We start from the raw sequence: 23,947 nt of genomic DNA, 5'->3' as shown, positions 1-23,947 counted from the left end.
AAAAATTGACAAAAACCTTGAAAAATCTTGAAAAAACCGAAAAAAAAGTGAAAACGAGCGAAAAAATTTTAAAAGTTTGAATTCGCGCGCTTTTACTCACCGGGCGGCCTAGAAAAAACCTCGTCCCTAAGGGCTTTCAGCGTATTTTTCGATGCGTTTTTCTCGATGAAGGAATTTTTTTGAACCTTTTCTTTATTTTTATGTCAATCTACATGCATTTCTGCACATTTTGAAGCAATAAAAAATTTCACCGTACACCACCTTTAACTGAAAAAAGAATTATGGTTTTTTAAATGTTTATATTTCAAAATTTAACAAAAACGTTCTAACAGAACACAGCGCTCACAATTAGACAAACAGAATACTGATTAGCAAGTATAGATTCTTATTTTTTTCCCCTAGAAGGAAGCAGTAGGCAGGTGTTTTTTGACCTTGATTGATTTACAACCTCTTATCCCTTGGATTAGGTATATGTTTGTATTCCTAATGATTACTCAGCTATTCAACAAGTTCCAATCTTTTTCTTTCATAGTTTCAGCTATTTTTCATAATTTCAGTCTTTTTTTTTCCAAAGTTTTAGTCATTTTTCTCATATTTTCAGTCATTTTTGTTTCATAGTTCCAGCTACTTTTGAAATATTTGGAGCCATTTTTCACTGTTTAGTCTTCTTTAGGTGCAAGTATATACATTTTTGCGCTTCCTTAAAAAACTAAGGATTTTATCCCCTTTCAGTTTTAGTGTCATTTGGGCCCGTTTTAACCGAAATTCGGTACTTTTAGGTGATTCTCAATTTTCGCAACTTCGACTCTTTTTTTTTGAAATTTTCAGCACATTTTCAACCTATTTTTAGTCAAGATCGAAAAGTAAAAATTTTTTGCCCAACTTTGCCCAGATGAGCTCAGCCGGCAACTGCAATCCCCCTCATATTTGGTCCAATAAATGAGCCCATTAAGAATATTTTTGGAGCCATCCTTTCAAAAACGTTGAGATTTTTTTCAATTGCTCCCTAACGAGATACTCCTGATTTTCCTAGGAACACCCTACGCAACACTAGCTGCGCTCTTCCACGTGGCATATCTCGTCAGAGCGCATTTGCACAACAAAGTTGTCAACTGCAAAAAAAAGCTCCAGTTTTGTTCAGTATACTCTAAAATTTCCAGACAATTCGAAAAAAAATTTGAGCTAGTTTTTCAGACATTTGCAGCCACTCTATGCACTCACTTTGAATTCAATTATCTCGGTTCCTGTAAGAGATATCAAAAAGTAGGCAACTGATAAAATGTTGGTCATATTACCAGAAATATTTTTTGTCAGTTGACTACTTTTTGATACCTAGTACAGGAACCCAGAAAAATTGAGCGAAATTTGGTATTTGTCAAGTTCAGTGATATATGATTTTGTTGATTTAAAACTATTGATCCTGAAAGAAACTTCGGTAGGGCCCGTTTTTGGCCGGTTTTTGACCCGTTTCTGGGAACATGTATTTTTTTTAGTAATTTTAGTCTTAATTTTCCAGTCTTTTCAGAATACCGTAAATGCTATAATATAACTGTTAAACAAACATGTAACTTTGCTCATATACAAGATACAGCTTTTTAGTCAATATCATCTTGTAGCTTTAAAGTTCTTTTATCTTATCCATGTTAGTTGGTCCAAATTAATTAGGCTTAAATTAAGCAATTTATCATCTTGTTCCACGTCATACAGGTGGTTGTTATCAAGCTTATCCTTCTCTTTCTCCTAGATGACACACACACAAACTTTCAGTGTAACCGATGAAACCAGTCCAATCTGTTTCTCTGTTCCAATCTTGTGTGATTCATCTCTTAGTTTTCCTTCTTTAGTTGGCATTCTCTTTAACCTAGTGAAGTAGCAAGAGATGATCAAAGCGAATTTCGGGAAGAAGAACATCTTCTGATTTCGAATACGTCCTTTTTCTTATCCATTTCCATTTCCTCCTTTTTCCCTCCATGTGGTCATCCTATTTCTTTCTCTCAAAACAACCAGTTTTAAAAGCAGCAGAGGACACCATACCGTACTAACTAATAATAATAACGATGAGATGATTTCACAAGGAATTCTTCTCTTTTCCCATAAATGACACTTCTGGATATCCTAGACAACAAGGTCTCACCTACTTTATCCATTTTCTCTTTTTTTTTGGAATTTCAGGATTTTCTGTAGTTTTAGAGATTCGAAAAATCTTGATTTTTTTCTGTTTTTTCCCGGAAGTTTCTGTAATTGACATTTTTAAATTACCTTTTTTGATTTTCTTAGAAATTCTATCGAGGTTTTTTTTTTAATTTCTGGATTTCCGATTTTTTAGAATGTTTGGATTTCAGAATTCTGAGTTTCAGAATTTTCATTTTCATTTTCTTTATTCATAGAAAATCCAGGTTTTTTTTTGAATTTCAGACTCAATTTAGCTGAAAATTTTCGTATTTCAGAACTTTCAATTTTTACAGAAGTGTTGAATTTATAAATTTTTGGAGTTTTTCTGGATTCTCGCGAATTTCAGAATTTCAGAATTTTCCGGTTTCAAAGAGATTTTACATTTTCAAGATTCTGAAATTTTCTGAGTTTTCACAATTTTTAATTTATAGGATTTCTGAATATTCATATCTTTCATTTCAGGATTCTCGATTTTTCCAGAAATGTTCAATTTCAGTATTGCAGTTTTTTTTTACTTGAAACTTTTTCTGATTTTTTTCTGAATTCCTGATTTTTTATTAAATTTTGGATCCAGCTGAAATTTTCAGAATGATACAATTTTCGATTTTATTGTTAGAGGAAACTTTAAAATTTTGGAATTTCTGAAATTTTCGAAATTCCGTATTACTGAATTTCTAGATTTCTGAATTTCTAGATTTCTGAATTTCAAAATTTCGGAATTTCAAAATTACAAAATACCTGAATATTTAATTTTCCAAATTTTCTGAATTCCTGGATTTCGGTATTATGAGAATCCGGAATTTCTGAATTCATGGGTTTCTGAATTTTGAATCTATCAAATTTTCAAACTCCGCCCATTTTCTTCAAAAATGTTTGGAAATGTTGTTTGGATAGATCAAAGAATAAAACAGAAAAAATAATTAAATGATCGTCCAAAGTTGTAAAAACAAATTGGTTAATTTGATTGTTTCCTTTTGACGGGGTGAGATAAAAGAGAATTAGAGAAATAGAGAAACTGATTTTTTCTTTTTCTTTGTTTTCCGTTTTTTTCCTTGGCTGCCTTAAATTTGAGTTTTATATCGATTTTTAGGACTTTTTGCACTTTTGGAAATTTGCTTTTTTCTAAAATTTTCTCAATTTTTCGCAGAAACTTTTCGAAAATTCGAAAAACTGAAATCCCGTGCCGCAGGGTTGCAGTGGTCGGAGCTTAGTTGTTTACACTCGAATATCTATTAGGTTGGAAGGAAAGTAATTGTCCATTTTTAATTCGTGAAATAACACAAAAACAATAATTATCCAAGATTGGCATTATGCACCGTCGTGGTTCAGGACATGCTGACAACATTCAGGTAACTTGTGGATACCGTCGCCCCAAAAGCCAGCTGACCGCAAGTCAAAGTATTCCCAAAAAGGCGTTTTTATCTCATCGACAGTGTAAAACTATTCTCCCTCCAGATAAGGTTGCATATCTCCGAATAACCAATAATTAAAGGGTCAAGTCTGTAGTTTAAGAAATGTGGACAGCCATCCATCCAAAGCGGCTTAGTTGACTTTCTTTAAATAAAGCGAGATTCTATGTTCCACGGAAAGTCGAGTAAGACATGGGCCGCTTTAGCTGGACAGTATTTCTTTACGCCCTTTAAAACTCCTGATTTGGACCTTTCATTATTGGTTATTAGGATAAATGCAACGTCATCTGGAGGGAAATAGTTCAACACTGTAGATGAGATAAAATCTGGACTGAAAAAATACTTTGAGTCGCATCCAGCGGGCTTTTGGAGAGATGGTATCCACAATTTACCCGAATGTTGTCAGCATGTCCTGAACCACGACGGTGCATAATGCCAATCTTGGATAATTATTGTTTTTGTGTTATTCACGAATTAAAAAATGGACAGTTACTTTCCTTCCAACCTAATATTTCCTGTTCCGCTGAACTTGTAAAATGTGTTCTCCCAGAATTCCTCTTTTTTAGAAACTTGAAAACTTTTAGTATCCACTTAAAATTCCTATTTTTATGTCCATTTTCTAAAGTATTCCAATAATTTCGGTGTATTTTTTCGTCACTTTTTAGAAGTTTTTCCTCTAATCACAGTCAGGGAATGCGTGTCTGTTTTCTGTCCGTATAGTATCTTTTCTATTTTCTTGACCTTATTTTTTGTATGTTTCCGTTTTCCCCTAGATAGAGATAACTTTCTTTTGTTAAGGTCATCAGTCATAAATCGGCGCTTCTAACCGTGCAGCTCAGCAAAACTATGACATATTTATACTCATTTTAAAGTTTAAAAATAGCTAAACTTGAAAATTTTAATTTCAAAAAATTTGATCAACAAATAAGCGAGATATGGTCTTTTGAAAAATAGATATAATTTAAAGACGTAAGGGGTTAGGTACCCCAAACTTCGCACATTATTACTATTGATTTTGTACTAGAATTTTGTATAACTCTGTACATTTTCAATGTTCTGATTTTTTAACCTTTATTTTGGTACGAAAATCTGTTTCTAGCTCGTCTAGAAATTGAGATACACGGCTTTGAGCGAGACACGAGACTCAGACAGCGAGACACTCTAGCTATCTGCGTCTCTCGGCTCTCGGCTCTCTCTCTCTCTCTCCCTCTCTCTCTTTCTTTCTTTCTTTCTTTCTTTCTTTTCTTAATATATAGACCAATACATTTTTTGTCTGCTTCATTATCATTATTTACCCAAAAATTCTTCTCTGTTCGGAGCCAACCAATAAACACATGCTCTATGGTCAGAGTGGTCAAGACGGACGGGCTCTCGAGTATCCCCGAAACATGCTCATGTTTTCTTTTCCTTATCTTTTAATCATTTTTGCCACTGATTTCTTTTTTTTCAACGTGTCAGTGTTGGCCAAAAAAATAGTCTAAAATGTTGATTTTAGTGATCAAACCCCAACTTTGAATAGATGACTATGTCCTTCGTACTTTTCCGTTTTGTCCGAAAAACTCAGAGAATACTTCAAAGCTCGAGCTAAATTATGAGCTATCAGAGCTCATGGATTCCTTGAACAATTGCAACATGACTACGAGCATTCTCAAGATATTTTCGATGAATTTCAGCTCAAAATTTCACCTAGGAGCCAAGTTATTCAAGATTTATTCCAAAAACACAAAAAATTACGAAAATGTCTGAAAATTTTTTTTCTAAAACTTGAATTGATATATCAATTTTTGTGCAGACTGTCAAAATAAACTGTTTAATAACTATTTTAACGAATTCCAACTAAGAAAATATTAAAAATTTCATGATAGTCATTTTAGTAATTGACAGATTTTTGATATCTCTTATAGGAAATGAGATAATTGAGCTGGCGCACCTCAGCCGAGTCATCATTCAAACAAGTTCCTCCTTTTCTGCCTAATTCGTTGATGCGGAATCATTTTCTCTCCGGCGAACGAATCAATTCCGCCAGGGTTTCAGCTAGAAAACTTCAAGTAATGTCTTCCTCACTTTCTTTTTCACCAATAGTTTCTCATCTTTTCTACCACACCCATATATCCAATATCTTCTTGTTATATAACTGAAGAGAAAGGTATACTATTTTTCACTACTTCCTGAATTCCTTTTTCTCTTTTTATACCGTAAAACCTGTAATATAAAGATCCTTTGCCTTTAACTCAATTTATCTTGATTCCTGTCAGACATATCAAAAATTTGTTAACTAACAAAGTGTTGGTTATATTATGATAAACATTTCGTTAGTTGACAAATTTTTGAAATCTCTTAAAAGAACCAAAATAATTGAGCTTAAAAAGCGCACTGGCAAATGAGCTACTCGGTTGGCAGTGCCAAGCCAACTTGGCACCTCTCTTTGTACTCTTCGACCCAATATATCTCGGTTCGTTTGAGAGATATCAAAAAGTAGTCAATTGATAAAATGTTTATCATAATATCACCTACATTTTATCAGTGATTTCTTTTTGATATCTTTTATAGAAGTCGAGATAAGTTGACTCAAATGTTCCTATTCTTTTCCCTTGACCCCTGAGATTGTGTATGGTGACTATAGAATTTTGAAAACTGAAACTTTTTTCAGACTTCGCTTCGAATTTAATAATGTTCTTCTCACTATTTTTATTACTATAGTTTTGATTACCTTCCCTCAATAATTTTCATTTCAAATTTTTTCTGCAAAATGACCTGAAAACCTAAAAATAACCATCTGAAACTCATCAATTCTCAAATTTTCATTGAAATTGAGATTCTTTTTTTTTGTAGAATTCCAGTTTATTGGGTTTCAACAAAAAAGTTTTTGAAAGAAAAATGATGAGAAAGTTGGAAAAAAGAAAAAGAAGAAAATGAAAATTTGAGGAAGAAAGTTAATTGGTTTTTCGATGAAAATTATAATAGAAAAAAAAATTGGGTACTAAAGTAATTTCGAAATTTTGAATTTTCTGGAATGTCTTGGAATTTCTTTTATTTCTAAATTTCTGAATTTCTGAATTTCTGAATTTCTGAATTTCTGAATTTCTGAATTTCTGAATTTCTGAATTTCTGAATTTCTGAATTTCCTCTAATATCCTTTTTTCTTGAATCTATCTTTTCTTCCAATATTCTGATTTTCTGATTTCCCAACATTTTAAATTATTTCGTAACCAATTTCTATGGCTATATGCCCTTTTTCCCTACTTGACCCCAAAAAATGTCAATGATTCATTTTTTTTCTAGAAGCTTCTCCCTCGAATTCCCCTTCTTTTTCCCCACTTATCTCCACTTTAAATCTTACATCATAACCCGAATTTTCACTGTTTTAACCTTGAAAATTGGAGGAAAAACATGAAACAAAAAATATGACACATCATCTGGAAATTTTCAGAAAATAAAAGTGAAAACAAGAAGACGTGGAAGCGGAGACGTTCTTTTCATTTTATTTTCATATGCCTATAAAACTGTTTCAAAAGTTTTCAATGTGTCTGAAAATTTTGCAGTATATTAAAAAAAGAGCTTCATTTTTGTAATTGACAACTTTTTTGAGCAAACGCTCCCTAGCGAGATATGCCTGCTTTTCTTGGGACCCTCTCCTTGCTGCCATGACACCTGATAGCTGCCGGGGGTCCTAGGAAAAGCAGGCGTATCTCATTAGGGCGCGTTTGCACAGAAAACTTGTCAACTGCAAAAATAAAGCTCTAGTTTTGTTTAGTACACTTTGAAATTTTCAGACAAATCGGGAAAGCTTTAACTGGTTTTTCGGAGCCTCAAGTTGATCAGTTTTGTCTAACAAATTTCTGAAACCTCCTGTTATGTTTGTCTGTCTGTCCCGATATCTCTCAGACAAATTCTTCCCGGTTTTCTCTCAAAATGACCACACACACACACATTCCTTTCTTTTCTCTCATCATTTTCATAATAGCAATGTTCTTCTTCTTCTTCTTTCTGGAAATTTCCAGTTCTCTGTAATTATAGACCACTTTTTTTGTTGTCTCGAAAAACTGTTACATCAGAATGTGTGACCGATTCTAGGTTTTTGAATTTTGTCCCAAAATTTTAAACCTAGAATAGGTAACCTAGAAGATAGCAAAAAAGCACAGCCTGGAAATGAATGACGGAAAATTTTGAACTGCCTTGAAACCTAATCCCCCCGAGCTCGTTCATACTAGGCTGCGCAGTTGGCTACGCTGGCTGTGATACCCTTTCTTTTTAACCGAAATTAACTTGCTTCCTGTAAACGATGTCAAAAATTGTTAACTGATAAATCGTTTAACATAACTTGATAAACATTTTATCAATTGGCCACTTTTTGATATCTGTCGCACGTACCCAGATAAATTGAATCAAAGTTAAGTCTTCAATTCTCCCTAACAATGTTGCATTTTCCGCTACTTCCTACTTTCATCTTCTTACGATTCTTCTCTATTTTTTTGTTAAAGTGTAAAACTTTTATACGTTCGATTTTTTTTGGTTTCCATCAAAGTTTCCCAGCTAGGAGATGACGTAACTGACTTTAGACCGAATCAAATGAAAATGTAAAGACGAAAAAAAGAAAGAAGTGAAAGGAAAACGGAGAATGTTACAAGATAGTAAAATCGTTATAAGAAAGTGTACGGAGGAATAATAGGATTTTGATTTTAGACATCTGGAATTCTAGACACACAGATAGACGAAATTTGGCAACCAACCAAAAAAACGGAAAGTTAGATGTACCATAAAACGCTACGCTGCGTCCTTGAACTTCAAGCTCAATTATCTCGGTTCCTATAAAATGTAACAAAAAGCTGTCTACTGATAAAATATTTTTGCCATTATGATAAATATTTTGTTAGTTGACAACTTTTTGATATCTCTTAAAGGTGGGGGGACTCTTATTTTTTGACCTAAATTATTTCGTTTGCTGTAAAAGATATCAAAAAGCTGTCAACTGATAAAATGTTTATTGTAATATCAGTAACATTTTATCAGTTGACAAGTTTTCAATATCTCTTACAGTAACCGAGATAAATTGGGTCAAAGTGCGCGCTGCTACTGAGCTACGCGGTGGGGACCGCTGGATGTGCCACTCTTATTTTTTGACCTAAATTATTTCGTTTGCTGTAAAAGATATCAAAAAGATGTCAACTGATAAAATGTTCGTCATAATATCACCAACATTTTATTAATTGACAGATTTTTGATACCTTTTATGGGAGCCGAGATAATTGGCCCCAACTTCCTTGTTCTTCTCATTGAACTGTTTATCGGTCAGCTTGCATCTCGGTCCAAAATTTTTTTAGTGTATTTTCTTAAACCAGCTGTTTCCATATTTTTCCCACATTCGCTACCTCAAATTCCGCTAAATTCCACCACCCGAAATGTCGAAAATCCGGCGGTGTCGGCAAAGATTCCAATCTCTCTCTTTTTTTCGTTTTTCCCGTATTTTCCCAGCAAAAACAATATCTGAGGAATATCTACATAAAAGATTTGTATCTCGAAAAATGTTGAAAATCTCTTTTCTCTTTTTCGTAGATTCTTATGTAGCTGTGTCAGCCGAAAACAGGAAATTTTTTGAGGTGAAATTTGTGTAGATTGACATTCTTGAGTTTCAGTTCTGGAAATTTCTGAAACATCTATATCTGAAATTTGAGAATTCCTTCTAGAAAAAGTAAAAAAAACCGCAAATTTTACTACAAGAACTTCCAGTTTTTCCCTCTAAAGTCATTGTTCTCTTTTCTTCTTTCATTCCCCCTTTCAATTCCTCCGCCCATTTTCACACCCTCTTTAACTTTTATCACCACTTGTTCATTATTTCTATACAGTTCCTTTTATTCGAAAATTGAAATCAGTTTCCTCTGTGCCTCTTCACTCTCTGTCTCTCTCTCTCTCTCTCTCTCTCTCTCTCTCTCTCTCTCTCTCTCTCTCTCTCTCTCTCTCTCTCTCTCTCTCTCTCTTTCGAAAGAGTAGAGTTTGGTATATCGAAATGTCAATGATTTAAGCTTCCAGCCCTGTTTGTCTGTTTATCCAGATTTTCGTAGTTAGTGCATTGTTGTATTTAATATTATTTTGTAGATCTTGTTAAGCTCTACATTTTACTTTTTGTTCTGCACAAAAATTCCAATTTTGAGCTGAGTTATACACCAGAGAGTGATGGGCACGACTTGACCAGCCTGAATTTTGTGCGAACCTTTCCACTTCAATCTGGCGCATCTTTTCTAGATAAGATTTCACAAAAATGTTGTCAACTACAAAAATGAAGCTCTTGATTTGTTTAGTATACTCTGAAGTTTTCTGGCAAATCGGAAAGATATTACGCTATTTATCATGGGGTCGAAATTGGCCAGCGGCTTATGTGTCTAGTTCCATGTGTCTACCTCTAATCCTTCTAATTTGCCTCATTTCTAAACATGAACTATGAATTTTATAAAGTCAGATTATCTTTTTGAAAAATAATTTTCAAGCACAGTACTGTACAGTTCTATTCAAATTCGTTTCTCTGCGTCTCTCCCCTCTCTCTGCCTCAAGTTCTGTGCATAATGTCACTTCTCGGCCCTCTCTCTTCCACCGGATAATCCGTTTCAAGAGGTGTATGTGCAGTCAGCAAAATGTGTAAATAATAAGCATATACAAGCACAGAGAAACAACGCAACAACTTTTGCGCGCACGCCTTTTGTTTTGACTCGGCTGAAGAGACAGTTTGCCACCTTTTCCTACCCGAGCATGAGCGGATTTTTCGAATTTTTATGGGATTGCTTTTGAAATTTTGCCAGTCTACTAAGGTACAGTATACCTCTTTTGGCTAGTAGTCAGTTTTTCCAAAATTCCTGATTTGGAAGGTGTTTTTGGACCAATTTTTAGTACAGTACCGCTTTCAACAAGTAGTCGATTTTCTAAACGTTCTATTACCGTAAAACCTGTATTAGAAGGGACGGCCCTTCTATTGTTCCAAGGTACCTCCGGAGGACCCTTCTATTACAGGGGGCCCTTCTATTACAAAGGGCCTTTCTATTTTTCCAAACCGCTCTCGGAGTGCCCTTCTATTAGAGGATCTCTTCTTTTAAAGGGGTCATTCTAATACAGGTTTAACGGTATTTTGGATTAAATGAACAATTTTTTAGATTATTTCAAATTTTTACCTTTTTGAATAGTTTGGGAACTTCACTGAATTCAGAATTTAAGGATTTTCTTTCAGATAATTAAAAATGTGTGGATTTTGAATTTTCTGGATTCTCAGTTTTTGGAACCTTCTTGTAATTTTCTTCTGACGTCTCCATTGTAGTCGTCAGTGTCGTATGAAGTTCCGTTGAATCGTCCATATCCTCTTGAGAGTCGTCTTCGATTGTCGCTTTTGAGAAATTAAAAACTCCTCCGTCCAATTGAGTTATTGGCGAGAATACTGACGTCTTCTGGATTGATTTTTCAGAATAATTTTAGAATTTCTGCATTTTTGGATCTCTAAAATTCGAATTTGTTATATCAGAACTTTCAAACTTTCTGAATTTCTGAATTTCTGAATTTTTGAATTTCTGAATTTCTGAATTTCTGAATTTCTGAATTTCTGAAATTCTGAAATTCTGAATTTCTGAATTTCTGAATTTCCGAATTTCTGAATTTCTGAATTTCTGAATTTCTGAATTTCTGAATTTCTGAATTTCTGAATTTCTGAATTTCTGAATTTCTGAATTTCTGAATTTCTGAATTTCTGAATTTCTGAATTTCTGAATTTCTGAATTTCTGAATTTCTGAATTTCTGAATTTCTGAATTTCTGAATTTCTGAATTTCTGAATTTCTGAATTTCTGAATTTCTGAATTTCTGAATTTCTGAATTTCTGAATTTCTGAATTTCTGACCATTCTTTTCCTTTTTTTCAATATTTTTGCAGATAACAAATACCCTGATTTTTGATACGCTTATCACTTTTTATCATTTTCTTCGAAAATCACTATCTATTCTTTTAATAATACATCTACATCCATTTTTTGGGGTCAAACTGGGGAAAAATTCGGAGAGCGTGACCAAAATTTTTTGTCTAGTTTTTGATATGATAAGATTCTTTTTTTGCTTTTTTTTGCTAATTTGAACATTTTAATTAGCCGCCAATTAGATTTAATTTGAGTGTCTTGATCTCTGAAATTCGTTAAATAATTCAAAGTTTCGAAAAAAAAAATTTTTCAGCGATGCGTCTACGATACCTAGCGATCAGTTTATTGATTTCACTAGCAGCGATAAGTGAGTTAAATTAATTTTTTTTTTTTAAGTTTTCAGAGATTTTCAGACAAGTTAAGGAGTTTTTGGAAAAATTCTAGATTTCCAAACTTACCAAATTTTTTTGAAATTTTCAGAATGCCACGCACAAGACGAGAATTCAGAAGATGTGTTCGACAAACCACTCTCTAAAGATCAGACGACACCGTCTGGCACGCTGCCAGATGATTTTCCATTGGCTGTGCCGCAGGAGGAGTTGATGAATGAGGGGTGAGCAATGTTTTAGAAATTCAGAAATTCAGAAATTCAGAATAGCAACAATTTTTTGAAGTTTTCGAATAAACGAGATTTGGAAATTCAGAAATTGAGATATTTCGAAATTTGAAAATCTAAAAACTTCCAGATCGGATACCTTCGAAACGAGTACCGAAATGATTGAAATCTCGTCAAACGACACTTCTCTTGAAGTGAATCCCATCCAGAAGACGTCAGTATTCTCGCCAATAACCCAATTGGACGGAGGAGTTTTCAACTTCTCAAAAGCGACAATCGAAGACGACTCTCAAGAGGATATGGACGATTCAACGGAATTTCATACGACACTGACGACTACAATGGAGACGTCAACGGATTCGGAGTCTTCTGATGACTCTACGACGACGACTACTCCAATTGATGTTATCACATTCAGTTCACTTCCAATTGAACGGGATGAAGTGGCTGATCGACGGGTTTTAAAGGAGAAGGAAATGGCAACGGCGACTAGATTGGGTAAGGGGGACATCTGGAAACACAGATGGACCAAATCCATCAAAAGGTTCAACATCTAAAATTCCAGCGACAAGCAGATGCAGAATTTTTGAAATTTCCTAGCTTTTCAGCTTTTTTTTTGAATTTGTCCATATTTCCAGCCACCACGACACCAGCTCCATCAGCTGTAAGCGATCCATCAGAATCAGAAGACGAAGGTGAGACTCCATTTGATCAAAGTGCACTGGAAGGACTTTTTGAACAAGATGGAAGTGTAATTGACACTTCTTTGACAACTGACCAGACTCCAGCATTCCCAATTCTAAAAATGGCCGAAGAAGATTCGAAAATCCTCTCGAATATTCCCAAAAAGATGGTCACAGAGGTGTCGAGTACGTTAGAAAGCACTCAGGGAACGTCTGCTGCTACTGAGACTACTGTAGGGTGAGTTTAATTTTCTGAATTCCCGATTTTGGGTTTTTGAAATTCTAAATTTTCTGAATTTTTGAATTTCGGAATTTTAGAGCATTTGATTTTATCCAACTTCTCCATTTCTCCAGATCCACGGAAACCACACAAATTGCCTCATCTGAATCCACAATCCAAGAAACAGAAGCCACCACGCAATCAACAGAATCTGCGTCTGAATCCACGACGTCTTCAGAATCCACAACTTCCTCAGAAGACGTCACGACTTCCGAAGAAGAACTTTCAACGATTCCAGCTCTCAAAAATTCGTCAAAAGTGTTTCTACCAGCGAAATCTATTCGAACTCCAATCGTTTTTCGAATTTTGTCTTTGGAATTCACCGAAGAATTTAATGATATTCAAACTGGACCATCGAAGAAATTGGCAAAGGATTTGATACCTTCAGTGAGTTGAAGAAAGTTCGCTCTATTGATAATCTTTTGAAAATCAAGTTTTCCGTAGAGCGCGGTTGTTTTAGATGCTTTGAATTTCTATTTTAAAAGCATATTTCCTTATTTCGTTGGAAAAATTTGAATTTTGAAAAAACGATATTTTCTGAAAATTCCGAAATTCAAAGTTTCACAAAAAACGGAAAAAAATTTATAAGATAATCCGCAATTTTTCAAAAATTAGGAAAAAAATTCCATGTAATGAATTCAGATTTAACATAAAATTCTGGAAATTTGAAAATTTTGGGAAACATGTTTTTTTCAGAATTTTTTAGAACTTTCCTAGGGAAACTATAATTATATTAAAAAATTAAAATATCCAAAAGTTGCAGATCGCTGAATTCGTAAATTCCATTTCTGGCGATGGCAACTTTGTGAACATGGAAATCCGTACATTGACAAAGGGATCGGTTATCATTGGAGCAGATTTGCTGACCCGGAAATCATTGGGCGACGCTCAATTGGCTGTTGATTTGTGAGTTCTGGCGGAAATTTGAATTTATTTTTAAGTTTTTAAAATAATCCCTATTGTTGAAATGATTAATTTAATTTCAGGCAATTTGCAAAGTTATTGAATTCAAAAAATTCAACAACTCAGATTTTTTAAAACTTTTTAACTTTCAAAATTTCCAGATTGGAAGCCGCGTTTTCCCGAAACAACTCCATGATTGCTGACTACAAAATTGACACGTTAAGTATCACAATTGATGGTGATTACACCCTAATTAGGCCAATTAACTAATTAAGTTTTCAGGAATGACATCTCAAGCATACATTGATTCGATTTCCACACAAACGTCTTCATATTCCCTATCTTCGCTGATGATTGCAATTATCACTTTTGCGCTAATTATCATTTTTGGTCTGGCTCTTTTCATTATTATGGTTAGTTGAGGTCTTTCATTTAACAACAAAAAGAATATACGTCTTTTTAAAAGCCAAAAAAAAAAGTTGTCGGGTGCCGCGCTCGAACCCGCTTGGCGTGGGCGTGGGCATCAATTTTGAGCCCATATATCTTGCTTCCTGTGAAAGTTATCAAAAAGTAACCAATTAACAAAATGGTTATCATATTATAAAAAATATTTTGTTAGTTAGCCTCTTTTTGATATCTCTTTCAGTAACCAAGATAAATAGGCTCAAAGTTGAACGTTAAAAATTTATTACCATAAGCACTCCAATAAAATGCCCCCTTTTAACTTTAAGCTTAATTATCCCGATTTCTGTGAAAAGTATCAAAAAGTGATAAACTAACAAAATGTTTATCATAATATCAGCAACATTTTATCAGTTGGCAACTTTTTGATATGATTTACACAGGAACCAAGATAAATTAGCTCAAAGTTAAGGAACACTTGGGAGGGGTAAACTTACTTTAAGCGCAATTATAGCGCAATTATCTCGTTTTCTAAAACAGTTGTCAAAAGTAAAATTTTACACATTTTAATTAATTTTTTAATTAACAGATCACTACCAAACGACGACGTCAGTCAACAATGAAACTGAGCATGGATGATACAATTCGAAGCAGCACACCGGATTCAGATGACACGCCACATAACGTGCATTTGTGAGTCTTCAGCCAACTTTGAGCCAAAATATCTCGTTTTCTGTGAAAGATATCAAAACGTTGTCCATTGATAAAGCATTGCTGATGTAGTGATTAACATTTTATCAGTGGACTACTTCTTGATATCTTTAATATGAACTGAGTTAAACTGGGTTGAAGTTGGCGGGCCCTTCTCCTCTATGATAGAGGGATCCTTCAGCTTTGACCTTATATAACTCGGTTTCTGTGATAGGTATCAAAAAGTGATAAACTAATAAAATGTTTATCATAAAATCAGAAACATTTTATTAGTAGACAACTTTTTGATATATTTTACAAGAACCGAAAAAAATCGCCTCAAACTTTCCAGAATGTCCTACGGTACCACACCTCGTCCATCCTCTCAAAAACCGGGACCAATCACAAAAATGCAAATCGACGAGACTCAATCGCCTATGTATTGATTTATTGATTTTATTTTTCACATTTTCCCCAAATTTGACACTCATCTCATTTTCTAGGTTACCTCTTTTCTCTCATTTTTATTGGAAACTCGAGCTAAGCTCCGCCCCTTTATTTTTCTGGAAAATTCCAGGGTGACTTGCCATATCATTTTTCGTCGACATTCTAAGTTTTTTTATTGGAATAATTTTTCAAAAAAAAAAGCTTTTATTGCAAATACGCTCTATTTCAAAAAAATTCAAACAACTGGAATATCGGGAAGGCGATAGCCAAAAAGAAGAAAATCGAAATAATACATTTGTAGAATTTTTCGCAACAAATACGGACTGTTCAAAACCGTTTCCTCTACAGTAGCCCTTTCCACCGAATCCTGAGTACTGTGTGGAGTACGGTAGTGGAGGCTGGCGTCTGAAAAAAGATTTCAGTAGAGCGCATTTGAAGCTTCTGACATCATTTTGATGTGATGGAAGAGAACGTTTTCTAGTCCGCACATTCGAAATTTTTTGACGGGAACTTTAAATTTCAAAAAAATGCAACTCACTGATAAATTGAATCCCATCACTCTCCACCCCTCTCTCCTCCAATAATCCCAATATTTGATCCGTAAAATTGGGACCATCCAATTGTAAAATTTGATATTTCACCAGATGTGATGAAAATTCACATCTCCTGAAGACTTTTCTTTGAATTTTTTAGATTTTTTTTCTAGGTCATGACCCTATTTTTTCTAGGTCATGATCCAATTTTTCTAAGTCATGACCCAATTTTTCTAGGCCATGATCCAATTTTTCTAAGTCATGATTCAATTTTTCTAGGTCATGACCTAATTTTTTCTAGGTCATAGCCTAGATTTTTCTAGGTCATGACCTAGATTTTTCTATGTCCCAATTTTTTCTAGAAATTTTCGATCAAAAAATTTTTCATAGTTTTTGTTTTTAAAACAATCAATAAATATGTTAAAGTGCACATTTTTAACAGCAAAAATAGTCAGTTAGTCTAGTTATTGGCAGAAAACTCAAAAAAAATTTTCGAAAAAAATCCGAAAATTCCTGAAAATCGATAATTTAAACTTTTCGAAAAAAATTCGATTTTTCTGCAATTTTTCGTTCGATTTAGCTGTTTTTGCGCTAACAATTTGTATTTGAATTTTTTAATCAATTTTAAATGGAGTAAATTTTGAAAAAGGCGAAAACCGTGCAACCGCGCTCCACTGAACAAAACGGCTTGCAGTTCGAATTTCGAGTTACGGAAAGCGCGAAAAAGGCGAGAACATAATTTTTCAAAAATACAGTAGTTTTGGAAGTTCACTAGCTTTTAAAAAATCGAAAATATTGATTTTTAACCATAAACGGACCATTGACGGATCAACTCACCAAGATTGCGGAAAGAAATGGCTATCATCAAAATCGATTCCTTTATACGGATTTTTTGCAAACTTCATCATTCGATCATACATTTTATCGACGAAACATGTCAAATTCTGTAAAAAAAATCTAAATTCTGTATTTCCAATTTTCCAGATGTCCAGACTACTTACAGTTCGACACGAAGCACACCGACTTTTGTACTTTCTCCAAACTTTTTCTCTGAGACATTTATCTGTAAAACCGGACACAAAACGGTCGACTGGATTTCGAACAACAGCGAAAATTGACATTTTCTGCCATTTTTCAATTTTTTTGAGCTCTGTGAATTCGTTTTTGTCCTTGCACAGTCTGGAAATCATAGAATTTGCAAATATGATTTTTTTAGGAATTTCAGAAAATAAGATTTCAGAAAAATCTCATTAGTTAGAACTTGAATTTCCGATTTTTCAAATTTTCAAAATTTTCAAAATTCTGTAAAATTTGAATTTCTGGGGTTTCTGAATTTCTGAATATCTGTAAAATTTGAATTTCTGATGTTTCTGGATTTTGTGAATTTCTGAATTTCTGAATTTCGAATTTTCGAAATTTCATAATTTCATGTTTTTTCTCAAAATTTTAAACTTCCAAAATTTCGAATTTCTGAGAACTCTAGAAATTTTAGAGTTTTCTGAATTTCATTTTTCATAAATTTCAGGTTTTTTAAATGAACTTTTGACCATTTTTCATAAATTTTGGACTATTTCCTCACTAGAGCGCACTTGCTCCTCACCTCTCTCCATAAATATCCGATTCCAGTGTCCGATTACTCTCTCGAAAAGCTTTCTGATCGTGTAAGAAACACATAATCGCCGTTAAAAATGTCGAAAATGTCTTCTCAATGACACAAGCCACCAAATTATTCGGCCTCGATGTCTGCAATGGAGCGCATTTGCATTTGTTCTCAGTGGAGCGCATTTACCCTGTACAGTTGTTTGTATTTCATTAGTGGTGGAATACACTCTTTCAAATTGTCACCCCGACAAATTTCCAGAGAATTTTCTAGAGTTTTGTCTCGTAATTTTAAATTTTTCGGAAATTCTGGAGACGTGGAATTTTCAAAAATCTGTTTTTCAGAATTCACATAGCTACAGTAACCATGAAATTGGAATAAATTTGAATAGGCTAGAATGCAAGCGGTGAAAATGATAGCGAATAAAAGTTTTAGGTATCGATTCATTGGAATTTTCGAAAAAGTGAAATTTTTGAGAAATTTTGAAAAGAGAGAGAGAGAGAGAGAGAGAGAGAGAGAGAGACGCAGAGAAACAGAGAACCACAGTACCGAAAAACGGGATTAGCGGATTTGGAGATTTTCATCTTTTTTTTTTGATTTTGGTACTGTTTTTTTTTCAGTAATTCAGGAGTTTCAAGTTTTTAGGAAACCATGAAATTCAGAATTTCAAGAATTCGGGACAAAATTTCCACTGTGAAATTCAAAAAATCCGAAAGTTCTAGACCAACAATTGTAGAAATTTTAAAAAAAATTGTTTTTTTTTGTATTTTTGAAATATTTCTGAAATTCAAAAATTGGATTTTCCAGATTTTGCGATTTATAACTACCTAAATTAATTTCGAAATTTAAAATCGAAATTTCAGAAAATTCGAAAAATCAGAATTTTAGATAACTTTGAATTTTTAGATTTTTTCTGAAATTCATATAAAATACTGGACCAAAATTATAGGGAGGTAACCTTTTATTATCTGAATCGTCACTGTTCTAATATGTGGCGGTTCTGAAAAGTCGCGGTTCTAAAACGTCACGGTTCTGAAATGTCGCAGTTCTAACATGTCGCGGCTCCGAAACATTGCGGTTCTGAAATGTCGCAGTTCTATATCGTTTCTGTTTTGAAACAGCCCAGTTCTGAAAAGTCACGGTTCTGAAATGTCGCTGTTCTATAACGTTTCCGTTTTGAAACAGCTCAGTTCTGAAACGTCACGGTGCTGAATTGCCGCGGTTCCGAAACGTCAAAAATCGGAAATTCAGAAATTCCGAAAATTCAGAAAAATCAGATTTTCAGAGAAATTTAAATTTTTGGAACTGCTTGGGAAATTGATTTTTCTAAAAATCCGAAACTGTTGCTAACAAAATCTGAAATTTCAAAAAAATTAAAAATCTTAATTTCGAAACTTTTCTGAAATCTTCAAAAATGAGATAAACGAAAATTCCAAATTGGAATTTCCTGGAATTTCTCGATTTCAGGAAAACAAAAAGTCCCAAGAAGTTTCAAAATTTAATAAAAAAAGTTTTGTAAAAATATCCAAAAAAATAGAATTTCGGGAAAAATGAAAACTTTATTTTCAACAAAAAAAAATGTAGAAAAAAGTAAATCTGACAAAATTGGTAAATTGCACAAAAAAAGGAATTCAACTGATTCTGGGGGGGGGGGGCGGGTGGACAAAAAAAATTTACCCGCGAAAATGAAATTTTAAAATTTTCCAACAAAAATTTTTAAGAATCAAAGCTAAGAAAAAACTTTGAAACTGGGAAATTCGGCTTAAAAACGCCAATTTAAAAAAAACAGAAAAAAAAAGGATTTTTCAAAATTTTGGGAAAAGTAGAGAAAATTAAAAAAAAAACGATTTTTTTTTCACAAAAATGGCATCCATCCAAAGAACATTCTAGACAGATTATCCGATGACGTGGCGTCTCTCAGAAGACGTCGAATTTGAAGATTCGACGATTGGGCGGTGACACCGTCGTCCGTGCCGCGTAGCTTGTCTCGAAGACGACCGATCGCCATTTCGGAGATGTACGATGGGCGGCCGGATGATTGCTCAGCTTCACGGAAATTCGACATTGTCTCACGGAGGATAGCTGACGCGACGCCAAGGATTACCTGGAAATTTTGAAAAATGTGCGGGCGGGAATTTGAAATTTTTGAAAATCGGCGTCTAGGCCACTGGATTCAATTGTTTGGGTTTCTAGGTCATATTTCTTAGGCCATAAATTCTAGGGTTTCTAGGCCACCAAATCAAATTTTCCTGTTTAGGGATTTCTAGACCATGTTGTCTGTCTGTCCGCTTGTCCAGATGTCCCTAACCTTATTATTCTCCTTCAACTTCTCCATAATCTTGGTGCAATCCTCAGCCAATCGTCCATTCTCGATGCCTTCAATCAATAATGGATCCAAAACGTCTCGGGTGATTCGAAACGGTACTTGTTCGGGCACTGGCAACGATCGTTTACTGTACTCCAGAATCATACCTACAAGAATAAACAAAGGGGATTGGGCGGGAAATTTGAATTTTTGAGTTTCCCAAAATTCCAATCCCTCACCCAAATCAATATGCACAAAAGTGCACTCTTTCTGATCGAACAATATGTTCGACGCGTGTCGATCGCCGAGTCCAACCATGTAGCAAACTGGAAAAATCGATTTTTTGAGCAAATGCGCTCTAATGACAAACTCACCAACACTCCACGTGGCAAGACTCTGTCGATAGGTGTCGATTTTTTGGCGCCAAATCTGAGCAGTAGGGAATTGGCGGTAGAAGAAGTGTCTGGAGAGAAATTTCGCTCTTTTGTTAGATATCGATGGAGCGCACTTACCTGAAAACTGGGGAATATTGCTGACAGACTTCCACAAAGACGCGTCGTCGCATTTCAGACGTATCCGATTGAACCTCTTTCATCATTCGAGACGCTTGTGTGGCCGATGGTTCGTGCGAGCACATTTCTTTGTGAAGACCACCTTCACGATTCGTTCCACACAGGAGTTCTTCTGGAAAAGAAGGGAGTGGTTCGGCGCGAAATTTGAATTTCTAGGTTGGCTATAAGGGGTCTAGGTCACCAAGAAGATGGGTTTCTAGGCCACTAAACTCCTAGGGTCACTGTTTTGGGGCTTCTAGGTCTTTGAATCATCAATGATGGGGTTACTAGGCTATCTGTGCAGTTTTCAAGTCGTTGTAGTGGAATTTCTAGATCACCAAACTAGATTTCTAGTCCATGGTTTTCTAGGCCATCTGTATGAGTTTCTAGGTCATCAATGGAAGCTCAGGGACGAACCAATCTAGGGTTTCTAGGCCATCATTCCTCGAGCACCACAAATGGATTTCTCGGTCATCGAATTCTAGGCCACCAAACTGAAGTTTCTAGGCCACCAGACTAGATTTCACGGCGCCACGAATTTCTTCGGCCATCTGTGAGACTTTCTAGACCGCCAATGAAATCTGGATTTCTAGGCCATCAGCCGTACAGCTGTCAAACCGCTCTGAAATGGGATTTCTAGTTCACCAAGTTCCGTGGTCATTTTCTAGGATAGCAGTAGATTTCTAGGTCACCCGTTTCTGAATTCCTAGGCCACCAATGGAAGCTTCTATCTACGCATTCCTGAGCCATCTGTCTAGTACCTAGTCGGATTTTTAGGCCATTTTTACGTGTTCCTAGGCTACCAATGGAACATTCCATAGCTGAATTTCTAGGTCATCTAGTGTCTTTATGTATTTCTAGGCCACCAAATCGCATTTCTAGGTCATACATATGGCTTCCTAAGCCACAAAAACGGATTCAACGACTACCAGTTTCCCAGGCCATCCACAAACATTTCTAGTCCATGCCACACTCACTCAAACTAACACTTCCTCCACAAAACTCGATAATTCCGCATTCGGTGTCCAACGGAACGACATTATACGTCCGCAGCGTCCGTTTCTCCAGCATATTATTCGTGACGTCGAACATTTGCTCGACGAGCACATCCTGACGAACGTCTTCTTTTTTCCAGACGCTTTTGTACCAGCGGCCGTCGGATCCTTGAATTTCCCAGATTATTGGCGAGGAGAGGCCGTCGGCAAGCAAGAAGACGTCCTTGTAGGATCGCCATGTGATCAGGTTGGAAGTGGAGAGGTCGCCAGGTGCGCCGATCTGGAAGGATTGGGGAGTTTTGGGTTCCTGGATTACTGGATTCCTGGATTCATGGATTCTAGGATCGTGAGATTTGTGGATCTTAGGATCTCCGGATATAGGGGTTTTAAGATTCTTAGATTCCTAGATTTCTAGATTCCTTGGCCTCTAGCTTCTTAGCTTCTTAGATTCTTAGATTCTTAGATTCTTAGATTCTCAGATTCTTCAATTTGTCGATTATCGATTATCGATTTTGTACCTTTTGCGATATTGTTGGAATTGGTAGCTGATCCAATTTACACTTAAAAATCTTCAAATCCCTTGGCCACACGAGCATCGTCTTTCCATCACGCTCTACTCGCTGAATTCGAATGTTCTCCTTGACTTGTAGTTTTGCGATTTCTCTGGAAATTTGGAAATTTGGCACCGAGCCAATTTCGGACGCGGCGCGTGTCGGTGTAGCGGTTGTCAGGTAGCGACTCGCTTAAGACGCCTTAAAGGGTTCTTTGAAAATTAAAAACAGCCAAATTTTACGAAAGTGCGCTCCATCGCACTTTTTTTTAGGTCGGCCGGAAATTTGAATTTTTGCAACAAAAAAAAACATTTTTTGATAAATTTTAGGTGAATTTCAGTCGAGTTTCAGTCATTTTTAATAATTTTTCCATACTTTTTGGTGAATTTTCATAAATTTTGGACCATTTTTCATGAATTTTGGACCATTTTTCATGAATTTTGAGCCATTTTTCATAGATTTTTGACCATTTTTCGTGAATTTTGGACCATTTTTCATGAATTTGGACCATTTTTTCATGAATTTTGGACCATTTTTCATCAAATTCGGACGATTATTAATGGACATTTTTTCCGGATTTGGACATTTTTTCCGGAATTTTTGGACATTTTTTCCGGAATTTTTGGTGAATTTTCATGTAATTTGCACTATTTTTTCAAAAATTTTGGATAATTTTTCACGGATTTCGGACCATTTTTCCACAATGTTTGGTGAATTATTATGGATTTGGCACCATTTTTCATGAATTTCCGAGCATTTTCCCATCGATTTGAAGCTCATTTTAAGCCAATTCCAGGTATCCTAACCTATAAGCCACGTGCGCCTCTCTCATCATCGCCACCACTTCTCTCAGCTTGTCCACATCTCGTTTCGTCTTCACCGAATAAATGTTCCGTAGGAATTCCCTCACTTGTGCTCCATTCTTATCAAACTCATACATTAGAATTGTATGCAGTACGTGATAGGGATAATCGTACACCAAATGACACAGGATTTGAGACAAATATCGAGAAATTGGCGTTTTTTCGATGGCGAAACATTTTGAAGCCAGGTGCGAAGTGGCGCACAGCCATAGCTTAGAGGGGAGAGCCGTTTTTGAGTGGTCTGGAAAAAAATTTAATTAGGAATTTCTGAAATTTGGAATTTACCCTTGAGAGCCTCGACGACACCTGGATCCGTTTCGTATTTGTAGATGACGTCAATCAGTGGGAAGACGATGAGCGAGGAGGTACGAATCGCTTCCTCGTCGTCTTCCAGTTGACTGATGCATGCTGAAAATGTTTTAATCCAAAGTTTAAGTTTGATAAGCTCGGAAATTGAAAAATTCTCAAATTCGAAAAATCTGGAAATTCTTGAATTTCAATTTCTTAAAAAAATTTTAAAAATTGAATAATCAATAAATTCTGGATCGTAATCAGAAGTAGAATTCAAAACAAAATTTTCCAAAATTTCGGAATTTTTTTTCACAAAGCTGTACGATTGGGAGAATTGGAAAATATGAAATTTTGTAAAAAATTTCAAATATTGCAGAATTTCTAAATTTCAGAATTCCGAATATTCAAAAACCGAGAAGTTAAAAAATTCGAAAAACTCAGGAATTACAGATTTTTCGGAATTTTTGAAATTCTGAAATTTAGAAGTTCTAGAAAAGTCCAAATTGTAAAATTTTCAAAAACTAAAATTTAAGAAATCCCGAAATTCAGAGTTCAGAAAATTTCGTACGAAATAGGGTTATAAGTTTCTGATCGATTACTGTGTCTCCTAGGATTACTGTACCCGCTTTTTTTTGAAAATATCTCTCTTTCATGTCTCAACGGATGATTGGCGGCTCAGCGGCGACTGAGTTACAGTCTGCCAAAAAACAGGAATGCAAAGGATTACTGCACCTCTTCCTCCCAAAAAAAAGTGAAATCTGCGTTCGGGGGG

At 35.1% G+C, this 23,947-nt stretch overlaps 3 protein-coding genes across 3 annotated transcripts in view; 1 reads left to right on the top strand and 2 right to left on the bottom strand.

The window, feature by feature from the left end:
• Window positions 1–11,780: 11,780 nt before the first annotated feature.
• CBG22017 lies at window positions 11,781–15,485 on the top strand (the record flags this gene model as incomplete). The annotated part of the gene is made up of 10 exons (XM_002638769.1): window positions 11,781–11,832; window positions 11,946–12,078; window positions 12,212–12,579; window positions 12,720–13,002; window positions 13,119–13,431; window positions 13,808–13,950; window positions 14,109–14,185; window positions 14,230–14,360; window positions 14,939–15,042; window positions 15,392–15,485. 10 exons carry the CDS (start codon window positions 11,781–11,783, stop codon window positions 15,483–15,485), a joined length of 1,698 nt encoding a protein of 565 aa, XP_002638815.1.
• A 236-nt stretch (window positions 15,486–15,721) lies between these two features.
• On the bottom strand, window positions 15,722–18,066 carry CBG22016 (the record flags this gene model as incomplete). Its single annotated transcript, XM_002638768.2, has 6 exons — window positions 15,722–15,891; window positions 16,025–16,152; window positions 16,857–16,963; window positions 17,021–17,198; window positions 17,620–17,762; window positions 17,809–18,066. 6 exons carry the CDS (start codon window positions 18,064–18,066, stop codon window positions 15,722–15,724), a joined length of 984 nt encoding a protein of 327 aa, XP_002638814.2.
• A 1,408-nt stretch (window positions 18,067–19,474) lies between these two features.
• Window positions 19,475–23,947, bottom strand: part of Cbr-atm-1 — a gene marked incomplete at both ends in the record, with an annotated part of 5,854 nt that continues 1,381 nt past the window's right edge. The window contains 9 exons of the mRNA XM_002638767.1: window positions 19,475–19,723; window positions 19,928–20,091; window positions 20,164–20,250; window positions 20,299–20,387; window positions 20,437–20,608; window positions 21,453–21,750; window positions 21,989–22,133; window positions 22,828–23,125; window positions 23,170–23,292. Coding sequence (XP_002638813.1) covers window positions 19,475–19,723; window positions 19,928–20,091; window positions 20,164–20,250; window positions 20,299–20,387; window positions 20,437–20,608; window positions 21,453–21,750; window positions 21,989–22,133; window positions 22,828–23,125; window positions 23,170–23,292 — 1,625 coding nt within the window. The remainder of the gene's footprint in view (window positions 19,724–19,927; window positions 20,092–20,163; window positions 20,251–20,298; window positions 20,388–20,436; window positions 20,609–21,452; window positions 21,751–21,988; window positions 22,134–22,827; window positions 23,126–23,169; window positions 23,293–23,947) is intronic.

This window comes from Caenorhabditis briggsae, assembly GCF_000004555.2.
Source record: "Caenorhabditis briggsae complete genome, chrI, whole genome shotgun sequence".
Classification (NCBI taxonomy): domain Eukaryota; kingdom Metazoa; phylum Nematoda; class Chromadorea; order Rhabditida; family Rhabditidae; genus Caenorhabditis; species Caenorhabditis briggsae.
Note: the sequence above shows the minus strand (reverse complement) of the source record. Positions and strands in the feature narration are given on the sequence as shown.